Source organism: Dasypus novemcinctus, chromosome 9 (genome assembly GCF_030445035.2).
Source record: "Dasypus novemcinctus isolate mDasNov1 chromosome 9, mDasNov1.1.hap2, whole genome shotgun sequence".
Lineage (NCBI taxonomy): Eukaryota > Metazoa > Chordata > Mammalia > Cingulata > Dasypodidae > Dasypus > Dasypus novemcinctus.
Window position 1 is genome coordinate 8,718,484 of NC_080681.1, and position 12,920 is coordinate 8,731,403.

General features: G+C 40.7%; 1 protein-coding gene across 6 annotated transcripts in view; it reads left to right on the forward strand.

Moving 5' to 3' along the window:
- Nucleotides 1-12,920, forward strand: part of DENND2C (DENN domain containing 2C) — a 104,548-nt gene that overhangs the window by 73,703 nt on the left and 17,925 nt on the right. For all 6 annotated transcript variants that reach the window (XM_058303006.1, XM_058303005.1, XM_058303008.1 and 3 more), the window contains 8 exons: nucleotides 1,122-1,166; nucleotides 3,667-3,854; nucleotides 7,737-7,846; nucleotides 9,137-9,206; nucleotides 10,039-10,116; nucleotides 10,690-10,830; nucleotides 11,321-11,469; nucleotides 11,973-12,150. In XM_058303006.1, the coding sequence (XP_058158989.1) occupies nucleotides 1,122-1,166; nucleotides 3,667-3,854; nucleotides 7,737-7,846; nucleotides 9,137-9,206; nucleotides 10,039-10,116; nucleotides 10,690-10,830; nucleotides 11,321-11,469; nucleotides 11,973-12,150 (959 nt within the window). The remainder of the gene's footprint in view (nucleotides 1-1,121; nucleotides 1,167-3,666; nucleotides 3,855-7,736; nucleotides 7,847-9,136; nucleotides 9,207-10,038; nucleotides 10,117-10,689; nucleotides 10,831-11,320; nucleotides 11,470-11,972; nucleotides 12,151-12,920) is intronic.

Here is a 12,920-nt window from a genome sequence, read left to right on the forward strand (position 1 = left end):
TTTTGAGGTACTGGGGCTGGGGATTGAACCCAGGATCTCATATGCCGGAAGCTAGTGCTTAGCCACTGAGCCACATCTGCTCCCCTGAGTTGGCCTTTTTTGTTTGTATGCTTTTTTGTTTTTAGGATTCACTGGTGACTGGACCCAGAACCTCCCATGTGGGAAGCAGGTGCTCAACTGCTTGAGCCACATCCACTCCCAGTTTGTTTCCATCAAAAGTATTTGAAAATGCCTCTTTACCCATATCTTCACCAATAATGTGTTTTATCAAATGTTTAATTTTTTCCAATACAATCTTGTTTATTGGTTCAATGTACATTTCTTTAATTATAAATTTGGGTACCTTCCATGTTATTCAACAATTTATATATCTTTTATGAATTGCCAGTTCCTATCCTTTACTTGTTTTTCTTTGTGCTCTTTTTCCTATTGATTTGTAACAGCTGTTTTAACAGAAAGCTTAGCATTTTGTCTGCAATGTGTATTACAAATATTTTCCCAGTTTATAATTCACCTGAATTTATTAATGGTGTTTTTTATTGGATAGAACATTTACATTTTTCTTAAAACATATCTATTTTTTCATTTATGACTCTCAGGCTTTGTTTTTCCTGATATATTTGAATATTTTCCCTTTCTTTGCATCTTTAAAATTTTGCTTTAACAGTTCAAACATACTCCAGAAATATTTCATTCATTTATTTAAAATGGTTTTTTGTTTGTTTGGCAATTTGTGTGCTCAGCACTGTAGGTACAAAACAACTCTCTTGCATAAACATCTTTATCTTCAAGATACTTCAAATCTGATTGGGCAAAAATAAGAACAGTGCAAAATAGGATGAGTACTGTAAGAGTTCAAAGTAAAGATCTAGTTAGAGATGAGAGGGCAGCTGAGGAGGGAGGTAGGATGGGGAAAAGATGGAATACAGTAGTTTCTTCTCAGCTTTTATTCTCTTCTGGTAACTGCCCTAGCCTGATATAACTAAGTGGTTCAGAGAACCGCTCAGCATGCTTGTTGTTCCCTGCTGCAAGCCCAGGTCTGTGCAGGCTCTGCGTTGTTCCCGTCCTATGTACTTCCTACTGTGGAACAATAAAAATGGAAACGCTTTCTCTCTTTTCAGGTGAAACCAGTGGGAACGAAAGCGATGCCGAGTATCTTCCAAAGAGTGAGTGAATCAGCAGGGCTGCTCCCTTCCTGTGGCGGTCATGGCGGGGGCGGGGAAGTGGCGCTTGGCTTTGTGATGGAGCATGCTCTTCCCACGTGAAGTTCCACCGTGTTGGTGATTTCGTCATTATCAGAACCTGCTGAGGTTTGGGAGAACTAAATGGTATACTGTCAGATATTCGAGAGCAGTCAGCCTCCCATCGTGGAGTAAAGCAAAGCGTGTGGTTCTTGGGTGGAATGCTTGTCGGGTGTGGCACAGAGCTGCATGTCCAGACAGATGTGCAGTGCTTTCCAGGCAGTCAAGAGATTATCTGAATCATCCTCTGAGACAAATACTTAGCATTAAAATATGACTTTTCATAGTCACTCAAGTGTAATTATTTAAGTAACTTTGATATCGTTGACACTGAGAAAGAAACAGCTGTTTCTTATTCAAAAGCATTTATATTTCAAATTATTATGCTCTTTATACTCTCTGTGATAATATGTGAAACAGTAGCATGCATTTCTGACTGTATTTGTCCAAGTATTTAAAGGTGCTCTGTATCCTTCATCTAATGAATTTTTCACAACAAGTTATTTCGTTCCTAATGAACCAACTAGCATACTGAAGCTTGGGAAAAGGAGACATGAATTATCAAAGCAGGGCATGGGGCAGTACCAAGTCTGATACTCTCGTCTTATGATTACTAGTCTTGTGCTCCTGCCACTGGCCTGAGTTGCTACAGGTGTTTGATTCTGTAGTCTGACTAAAGATGAAACTTAAATCATCGTCAGATTCAGCCAGGATGTATGAAGATGACTAATTTAGTGTTGCTGGTACTGAGAAACAGGACCTACCTTTTCTTGAGTTGAACTCTGCCCTTTGGGGTAAGTAAAGCTTTGCAGAGAGAGCACTGAGTATACTGGATAATTCTGGGGAGACATGGGGCTTATTCAATCCTAGATGTGTTTTTAAAAAGCGTTAATATTTTGTTCCATAGTGTATCTTCATTTGGGGAAGAATGCGTATCTCAAAAGGAAAAAATCAGTCAGAGGATGAGTCTTTCAGTGATAGGTTTAGAATTACACATAAGCAAATCTCTGGGACACTTAGACTATATCTTCTGCAAGTATATAGTTTCCTCTAGTGGAGACTGTCCCAAATTGTTCAGAAGTTAGGAATAAATGAGAATAGAGGATAGAAGCTATCTAGTTTTGAGTGGTATTATGGTGCAGTTTAAATAGTATACTTCCATAATTTTAGTCTTTTGATGAATATTCTTCCCCGCCCCCACCCTGAGGTACAGGGGATTGAACCCAGGACCTCGTACATGGGAAACAGGCACTCAACCACTGAGCTACATCTGCTCCCCACTGAGAGTTGTTTTCTTTTTTTCATTTGTTTGTTTTTAGGAGGTACCAGGGATCAAACCCAGGACCTCGTATATGGGAAGCAGGTGCTTAATCACTTGAGCTATATCCACTCCCCTGAGTATTCCTTTTTTTTTTTTTTTTCAATTTCCTTCCTTTCCCTCCTCCTGCCCTGCTGTTTTTGCTGTTTTTGTTGTCTTCTCTTCTCATTTTCTCTCCTAGGATTCACTGGGATTCGATCCTAGAGACCTTTGATGGGAGAGAGGTTTCCTGTCAATTGTGCCACCTCAGTTCCTGGTCTCTGCTATGCTTTACCTTGACTCTCCCCTTGTCTCTCTTTTGATACGACATCATCTTGCTGCATAACTCACTTGCGTGGGCAGTGGCTCACCGCACGGGCACTTGCGCGGGCACTGGCTCACCACACGGGCACTGGCTCACCACACGGGCACGCTTTCTCTTCTTTTTCGCCAGGAGGCCCCAGGGATTGAACCCAGGTCCACCCATATGGTAGGTGGAAGCTCTATCACTTGAGCCACATCCGCTTCCCTGAATATTAATAGATGCCATCTCCCCTCTATTTTTTCCCTCTTGTGCTTAGTGCAATTTATATAAGAATATATATATATATAAGAATATAGCCATTATTAGTAACATATGCCAAAGGAGAGAAGGGAAAAGGAGAGTTTCTTTTTATCGGAGTCTTCCCTTTTATGCACTGACCCTGTATCAGACTCACTTCTTTTATCAAATCTTCTCTCCCTGCCCCACATCTATGATTTCATGTTCCCAACAGTGGTACCTGTTGCCAGTCCAGGGCTTTTTCCTGACATTTTCCACACGTTCTTTCATGTGCCCTGGTGGTTATGGGACACAGAGAGTCAGTCTCACAGCAGGTCGGAGGGGAGACTCAGCAGCTGGTGGGTCATGTGTCCACCCAGGTGTGGGGCAAGGCACCCGGGTGCCCGTGAGGGTCTGCAGCAGTCCTGCCATGGTCCTGAGAGGTGTGTCTGTGTGGTGGAATGTGGCTAGTGAACCTCACTCAGCAACAACTGCGTGAGGATTAGTCCTCTGTGGGTGATGACCTCTAGGGACTAGAAGGAAGTTAGGGCGACAGTGAAAAGCATTGCTCCTTTATTTCATTTCAGATCGCCACAAGCGCTTGGCACAACTGCAGCAGTCTTCCAAGAGGAATCCTCACTACCAGACCTTGGAGCGGGATCTTATTGAATTACAGGAGCAGCAGCTGTTTGAACTTTTTGTGGTAGTGTCTTTACAGAAGAAGCTATCAGAAATCAGTTATGTTCCCCAGGTCATACAACAATTCCCTAGCAAGGTAGGTACAAGGAGGCCAAGAGGCACTGAGGAGTGTTCCTGTTTCTCTGTGTTTATTTCCTCTCTTCTCGTTTATTGTTATCTTAACCAGCTTTACCATTACTAGACTTGTTGTAGGATCCAGTAAGTGATTTGACAAAATGAGATAATGTATGGAATGTGTTAATGCAGTTCCTGGCACATAGTATGTACTTATTAAATGGTAGCTGTTACTATTATTAACATTACCTGGTATTTCTCTACGTTTAAAAAAACATTCATTCATTCATTTAATCAACAAGTATATATTAAAAACCTACTATTTGCCAGGGCTAGATACCGGGGATACAGGTGAAAAAGGTCTTTTTGTTCCTGCCCCTCGAGCTTACAACAGAGACATCAAGTGTGACTGTAGGCATTATGGAGGCAGATACAAAAACAGAAGCAAGATGTTACCAGGGTTTGCAAACTGGTGGCATGTGAGTAAACTGAGCCCTAAGATGTGGAGTATTTTTTGATTTGCATATAGTGTTTTTGTAAAAAATAGTAATAAATTTTGTTGCTAGTGTTTCAAAATCAAATTTCATGTAAAAATCTCTTGAGAAATTGGAAGAACTGCCGACACCCGGCCCATTCCTAAGTGGCAGCAATTGGCTAAAGCGGAGTATAGAGCAGGCTGGCTTCAGGGGCATGTGGCCAGGGCAGGCACACAGGACCTGCGGTCAGAAGCGCCCCCACTTGGGGTTTAATGCTCTCTGGATCCTACCTGGAAATTCTTAATGGTTTTATCTTTGCATTTGTGGTTTGTAAGTGAAGTATAATGGGACAATAGGGATTGTGCTGGGGTCTGAAAGTCTTGATTTTTGTGTGGTCCCCTCTCTTGCCATCTTCCCAGCATGAGTTCTCTGGCTGCCCTCTCCCACCCTCTCGTGCCCCAGGCCCTGCTTAGTCTTTCACTCCCTCCTCCCACCCACCAGAGACTGCTACCACCCTCTGCCCCTGGCAGGAGCCTGTGCACAAGCAGAGGGAAGGTCGTGCTCAGGCAGGCTTGCCCTGCAGCATCTCTGGGCAGGGCACGGTGGCGGCCTCCCCTGCCCTGGGCTGGCAGAACTACGGCATGTTCATCAGGTGACCTGGCAGGAGCAAGCCTCCTAACCACCCCCAGTCCAGGTGCCAAGCACGTCCCAGCATGGAGGGTGCAATGCCTTGGGAGTTGCCCAGCTGCTATGGGTTGGAGAAGCAATCCCGTGGAAAAGGAAAGCTTCACTTACCCACTCCCTGTCTGGACACAGAATGTCATTCCCAAGACTGGCCAGAAGAGAAACCCAGCAACTCTGTACATTAAGTCTTGGGGCAGGCCCCCAGGCACCTGTGAGGGTCTACCGCTTCCTCAAAGTGTCCTTGTGCCTGAGGGAGTGTGACATTAAATAAATAAATGAAACCTCATTACAAAAAGAACAACAAAAACCCCCACCTCATTACAAATTGAGAGAGAAACTACAGAAGAAAGGGAAAAGTCTTACAGCGTATATTTAACAGCACTGTTTTCCTTTTTTTTTTTTTTAAGATTTATTTTTCTCCCCTTCCTTCCTGCCCCCTCCCCCTGTCCCCCACCGTTTTCTGTTCTCTGTGTCCATTCACTGTGTGTTTGTGTTTTGTATTCTTGTCAGCGGCACCAGGAATCTCTGTCTCTTTGTTGCATCATCTTGCTGCGTCAGCTCTCCGTGTGTACGGCGCCATTCCTGGGCAGGCTGGACTTTTTTCGCATGGGGTGGCTTTCCTTACGGGGTGCACTCCTTGTGCGTGGGGCTCTCCTACATGGGGATACCTCTGCATGGCACAGCACTCCTTGCGCGCATCAGCACTGCGCATGGTCCAGCTCACCACACGGGTTAGGAGGCCCTGGGTTTGAACCCTGGACCTCCAATGTGGTAGGCGGATGCTCTTTCAGTTGAGCCAAATCCACATTTTTCATTGTGCTCTGCAAATTATGTAGCTGGTCCTGGTAAGGAGTGGTCCCCTTTATGTGGGACATGTATTCACTGTCTAACTTACCTCGTGGGCCACTTCTTTCATTTAAGTTATCTTCCTAGCCACTTGAGAGTTTTGGCATTTTGACACCCATATTGTTTCACTAAAAAAGCTAGTGAAGCCCAACCCTAGAGAAGCAACTGTGCTGGCATCTAAGAGACATTTCCTACATGGATCCTCATAAGAAAATATAATGTCCTTAACAGCATCCCTACAGTAATTAAATCAATTTTCATTTCTTATAAAATTATTCAATGTAGCCTAGGAACATAATGTCACAGTACTGTTTAATATAACAGTGCCATAAGAATCTAAAATAATGTAATGTAGATAATAATGAATAATCAAATTTCCCAATCAAGGGGAGATTTTTTTTCCTGTTTTTGATCAGTCATATATTTGTAGAAGGAAATTTCAAGGTTGAATCTGTTTTCCATACATCCTAAATTAATGGGCTCAGAGCCTGTTAAGGACCCAATTAACTCTGGCAGTGATTCAGGGATGTCTCTGAGCAAATTACTTGGCATTTTTTGTGCTTCAGGCACCCCTAGGTTAGGGAGGGAAAGTGCTTGTGGAGCCCCTCTAGATTCTGTTATGGAAAATCTTGAATGAAGATGATTGTGAATCATTTACCAGTATACAGCTAAAAAGTTGTAATATGTTCTCCATTTTAAAGAGCTTAATATCCAAGTGCCAGAATGGCCACATGCTTTGTTTTAGAAATTGAGAGTAAAAGGATAGATCTTTTTTATTAGCTTCATGTAGGCAATATGGTAATAAGATATATCTGCTTATTTCTATAGTAGGACAGGTCATACTAATTTCTAAAATGTCCTTTTTTTTTTTTTTTTAAAAGATTTATTTTATTTATTTAATTTCCCCCCCTCCCCTGGTTGTCTGTTCTTGGTGTCTATTTGCTGCGTCTTGTTTCTTTGTCCACTTCTGTTGTCATCAGCGGCACGGGAAGTGTGGGCGGCGCCATTCCTGGGCAGGCTGCTCTTTCTTTTCACGCTGGGCGGCTTTCCTCATGGGCGCACTCCTTGCGCGTGGGGCTCCCCCACGTGGGGGACACCCTTGCGTGGCACGGCACTCCTTGCGCGCATCAGCACTGCGCATGGCCAGCTCCACACGGGTCAAGGAGGCCCGGGGTTTGAACCGCGGACCTCCCATATGGTAGACGGACGCCCTAACCACTGGGCCAAAGTCCGTTTCCCTAAAATGTCTTTTGATTTAACTGAATTTAAACTTTTAAAGTGTACTTCCAGACTTGTACAAAAGGGTCTTCCATGCTAAAATTTTATAGGAAGTTGCAAACCAGCAATTAGGGAGCAAAGATTATATGTAAGGGAAATGGCTATATATGGAAGGATTCTAAAAGTAGTATTTTTCTAAGTAACATTCATCTGCCTTTCAAAGTGTCTTTGATTATCAGAGAGTGTTTTGAGCTGACTAGGTTCTTGCTATCAGTATATTATAGAATGAATTTGGATTTTTTTATTTTATGTCCCACAATTCATAAAAATATCAGGTTCTCACAAGAGTGTTAATTTTAAGATTCTACTTCTAAAAAATGAATCAAAACTAAATAAAATAAAAATTTTTAGAAAGATTCTACTTCTAGTTAAGAAACTATTTTCAGTCTCTTCTATTAAATCAGATTATAGGATTTCCACACATACCATTTCTATGTAAAAATAGGATTCTTTATTTTTAGTAACTCAGTGCATTTGCAGTGATTACCAGCACTGGCCTTCCTATTTTGTTAAGCCATTCAAAACCATGCTGAGACAACTACTTAAGCTTATCAGAGATCTCTTTTCCTGAGACCAGACTAAACTTTTATTTCTTTTCTCTATTTACATCTATTTTTCAGGGTGATCATGGCTTTAAACAATCCAGAGACATTGAGGAGAGGCTCAAAGTTATCCCAAAATTTTGCTTTCCTGATTCAGAGACCTGGGTGCCAACCTCAGAATTCAGGAGGTAAATGTGCTACTTTATCTGATTTCTCTTTGTTGGAAATGCAAAAGCAGAGCCAGAATATTTGAGAAATGGATTGAGCCAGCAATAAAACCTAAGTGAACACTGGCAGGTCAAGGATGCAGTAGGAGGAAAGGAAGAAACAGAGTTAGAACATTTCCTATGTGAGGCTCAAGAAAAAAAAACACTGAATAATTTCAATGTCAGAAGGAAAACAAGTTTGAGAGTCTCTGGGTTTGCCAATTCTGCAGGAAAAAAAAGTTCCACTTCGCATATAATCAAAAATGCCCCCAAGTGGACAGAAAAGGAAAACAGACTTGGATTTTGGCACTCTACCCAGAAACAGAACTAAATAGAACAATGTCTACATCTTATTTCTCCTTTTAAGTTTATAGGAGGAGTCACAGCCCAGGTTGTATGTTCCCCTGTGGAACTTGTATGAAGAGAGTCTCTTATTTGGGAGGCAGGGGGGAAGGAGGGTAAATTTTGTGCGGTATATTGAGAAGAGAAGGTGCTAAAGCATTTCTTCTCAATATCTAGAGAAAATTGACATTTTCATATATTAAATCTTCATCACCTCTGAATCCTATTTGTAAAAATAGATAACTGCTTTGTTCAAAATTGCAATAAGATTTTGCTACTTAAGACATAAAAGCTTGACTGTGTGAGCGTTTATAGTATGCTGGTGATCTACTGGGTGACAGCCGCGGCTGTGGCCTCCAGACAAAGCTGCTATCTTTTGTAACTGGTTTAGACTGATTGCCACTCTCATCGCTCAGCCATCAATCCTGGTGTTCTTGTGTTGCTATTTCCACTCCTAACCCCATAAGCAGTTTTATGTTGTTTTTTGTTTTTTTTACATTGGGTTAGCTGCTCCATGGTTGGCTTTTTTCCCTTGACAAATTATATATGTATTTTCTCTATAATATTTGGAAAATATAGAAGAGTAAAAAGCAGGAATTGGAAATCACTGTCAATCTGGTTGACAGATCACTAAATATTTTGATATATTCCCTTCCAATCTTTATTTGAGCAATATAGAGTGATTAAGTAATTATAAATATCAACAGCTCATCTCATGCCTATGTTCTCACTCCAGTCCAAGGCAAGATAGCCTCAAGGCCTGGACATCTCCCTCAGGTTGAATGTGACCAGAAATAATATAATATTAATGCTATCTTAGGTCATAAAATAGGTGTTGCTGGACCCTAATTTTCATTTGTTTGTTGCATGAGGAATGCCATAGGTAGTTGTTTGTCAGTCTCAAAATAACTACTGGCATTTTTCCCCCAGTGAAACTTTCTCCTTTGTCTTGACTGGTGAAGATGGGAGCCGGTGGTTTGGTTACTGTAAGAAGCTCTTGGTGAGTACCAGACTTGAGCTGCCAGCAGATTTGTCAAGGAACAGCAGCATCAGACTAGAAATTTCAGAAACACTGTCTCTAGATGAGTTTGAGGGCTATTCAGTGATCTGAATGACTTTGCAACAATAGATACAGGCCATTATATATTTTGCCATAACCTACAGAATTGTGTGGGAGGGAGTATAAATTACAATGTAAGCTATAATCCATGCTTAGTGGCAATGCTCCAAAATACGTTTATCAGTTGCAATGAATGTGCCACACTAATAAAGGATGTTGTTAATGGGGGTAAATGTGGGTGGTGTGGGGAGCAGGGTGTATGGGAATCCCCTATATTTCTTATGTAACACTCATGTAATCTAAATATCTTTAAAAAATTAAAATTAAAAATTAAAAAACCTACAAAAAGCAAAATAAAGAAGCTATACATATCAGGGCGGAGCTTAGCCAAGGAGTGCTCCAGAATAGAAAGATATGATATTATTTATTCTTCTGTAATGGAAAAAGAAACTGCTGACGTAGTGCCCAGATACCAGGGGGTCTGGGTATTTTTGAGGAGTAGAGAACAATGAGCCAATGGAGGGAGCTCTGTTATGTACCAACCATATTGGGGCTTTCTTCTCGCTTTGGATACCTCCGCTATACCTGGAATAGGTCATACTATGATTTTTTTAGCCCTTCTCCAATGTTTCTGTGTGTTCAAGTGATGGTGAGAGCCTTGATTTCTTCTCTTTACTTACAAAGAGTATTAAGAGTCCAAGTAGGTAAAACTTTTGATTTTGTGCTGCTTGATTATTACTTTGTTTTGTTGTTGTTGTTATTTTTCTTTTAGCCAGAAGGCAAAGGAAAGAGACTCCCTGAGGTATACTGCATGGTTAGTCGCCTGGGCTGCTTCAACCTTTTTTCAAAAGTGAGTGAAAGATGGGCTTTGTGAAAAGAGGTGTTCTTCCTGAGCTTTGAAGTTTCTGTTTGTAACAGCTTCACCAGGCAGTGCTAAGTGGCATAGACTTTAAAAAGAATTCCCCGTTAGCAGATTAGGAAACAGGCTTGAAGGCCTAAGTTTAGATCTCTCTCTACCTACCATTGCCATGTCTTCTTTTTGGTTTGCTAAAACGCCCAGCTTGTAGGAGAAATAGCTGGAAGCTCTAGTGTCCTGTCTTTCCCAGACTCCATATTGCAGAATATTGTTGCCATTGTCACCTTCTTTGCCCCTAACTAAGTCTTAAGTTCTTAGAGAAATGAGAAAGGGCTTCTCTTCTAAAAAAAGTTGATGACCTATTTTAGAAACTTTGTGGCAGGTGTGTGGGGGGCTGCATAAAATTACCTTTATACCTTTACTTGGTTGTAGAAGTTTATATCTGTCTTAAATTCTTATCGGTGATATTTTTCAAGCTTGTATACCAATTTGTTGGCAGTTCCTTTAATTGGCTTCTTTTGTTTTTGAACTGAGTCCATAATAAAATAACACCTTTTTTGTGTGTAGATTCTAGATGAAGTAGAGAAGAGAAGAGAAATATCTCCAGCCCTGGTTTACCCGTTCATGCGAAGTGTCATGGAGGCTCCTTTCCCAGCTCCCGGACGCACCATCACGGTTAAGAGCTATCTCCCTGGGGCTGGAGATGGGGTAAGTTAGCGCATTATTAAAAGTCTTGATAGCCTCTAGAAATCAGGCTTGGTATATTCCATAAAATTATACTGCTAGGAGTTATCAGAAACTTCAGAACATAGTTGTTCCCTTTTCCATACACTATGAAGAATATGGCTTATTCTCACAAAGCACTGCTGGAGTGCCCAGTTGGTCTGTGAGATAGTTGATCCTAGATGCAGGAACCAGAAGTTTTTTGCCATACATAGATTGAATACTTTTGTAATGACAATTTCAGTCTGATACATGAAAATTATGCATATGATTGACACGAAATAAAGTATTTTACCAGAACTTTGCAGCAGAAAAATAAGGTATTGGATTTTGGAACTAGGGTTGGCAGCTTCATAAACGCTTTGTAGCAAATTCTCCTTGAATTTATCCTGTAAAATAATGACAGTATTTGTTAGTGTTGTCATTAGATTGATTTTCAACATCATCTCCCCCGATTCAAATACTTGCATTTCAGTCGATTGAACTCTGTCGACCATTGGATTCCCGATTGGAACATGTCGATTTTGAATGTCTTTTTAAGTGCCTAAGTGTGTGTCATCTCATTCGGGTCTGTGCCTCTCTCCTTTTGGAGCGTAGGGTAATCTTCGTTGCCAACAGCCTAAGGTGAGAAATAAGTAAAATATTTCACTTCATAATGGTGATTTACTTGCTCTTGTTATTATGCAGTTTGAGCATATTAAAAAAAAATGTAGAGCCAGTCTCTCAATTATCTATGCTAATGAAGTAGAATAGTGACATATAAAAGCCCAAATAGTAAATAATCGAAAAGCCATTTTCATTAGGCTGTAGCAATTACTGTTTTGGGGGTGTAACAAATTTACCTTTCCAAATACATTTTCCTTAAACTGTTATTAAAAACTAATATTGCTTTTCTTAAGTACACATTCATTTTCAGGATAAGTTGTGGGCAAGAGGTTCATTGGTATTGAACATTACCAGTGAACTAAATTAAAAAATTTAAAGTATTAAGAAGTAATGGATAATCACAGAGTTGTTAATCTGTAATCATTAGCAGGCATCAGTTTAAAATTTTTAAAACATAATATATGAAAGGCCCTCCATGTGTTCCCTTGTTTTTGACACCATGTGCTTTCTTCTCTGGCTAGCACCTTGTCAAAATGTGGCCATGCTGTGGTAGCCACACTGTATCCATTCACCTGGCAGCATACCTACATCCCAGTTCTGCCAGCATCGATGATCGACATTGTGTGCTCACCTACTCCGTTCCTTATTGGAATCCTGTCTTGCTCCTTACCACAGCTCCAGGACTTACCCATTGAAGAGGTGAGAAGGGAGAAATGATACTTCAAAGTATTTATGAAAAGGTTTCCAATGCACTCATCCATACTAATTATAAAAATTATTTATCAAAAGGTTGCAATAAAAATTTAAAAACACGAGAAACATTCACCTTTTGTTATCAAAGAATGAGTTAAAACAACACTGGAGCAGAAGTGGGAATGGGGAGTAATGGCTTAATCGGTACAGTGTTTCTCTTTGGTGTGATGAAAATGATTTGAGGGAGCGGATATGGCTCAAGCTGTTGAGCGCTTGCTTTGCACATGGGAGGTCCTGGGTTTGGTCCCCAGTGCCTCCTAAAAACAAAAACAAACAACAAGCAAACAAACACAAAAACCAACTCAGGGGAGCCGATATGGCTCAGTGGTCGAGAGCTGGCTTCCCACATATGTGGTCCCGGCCCTGGTACTATATAGAGATATATATATATGATTCGTAATGGATCATGAGATCATGAGGATAGCACAATATTGTGAATATAATTTATTATCACTGAATTATATGTACGAAAGTGGTTAAAATGGGAAATTTTGAGTTGTATGTATTTTACTACAAAAACATTTTAAAAACCAGCAATCCAGGTGCCTTAGTTTCTTATCTATAAAGTAAATAGCAGTGCCTTCTTCATAGGATGGTTATGAGAAATAAATGCACAATATTTGTAAAGTTCTTAGAACAATGCCTGGAACATAGTTATATATGAGTTTGCTTTTTTCACAATCAGTGGCTTTTATTATAACCACAATGCTGTGCAT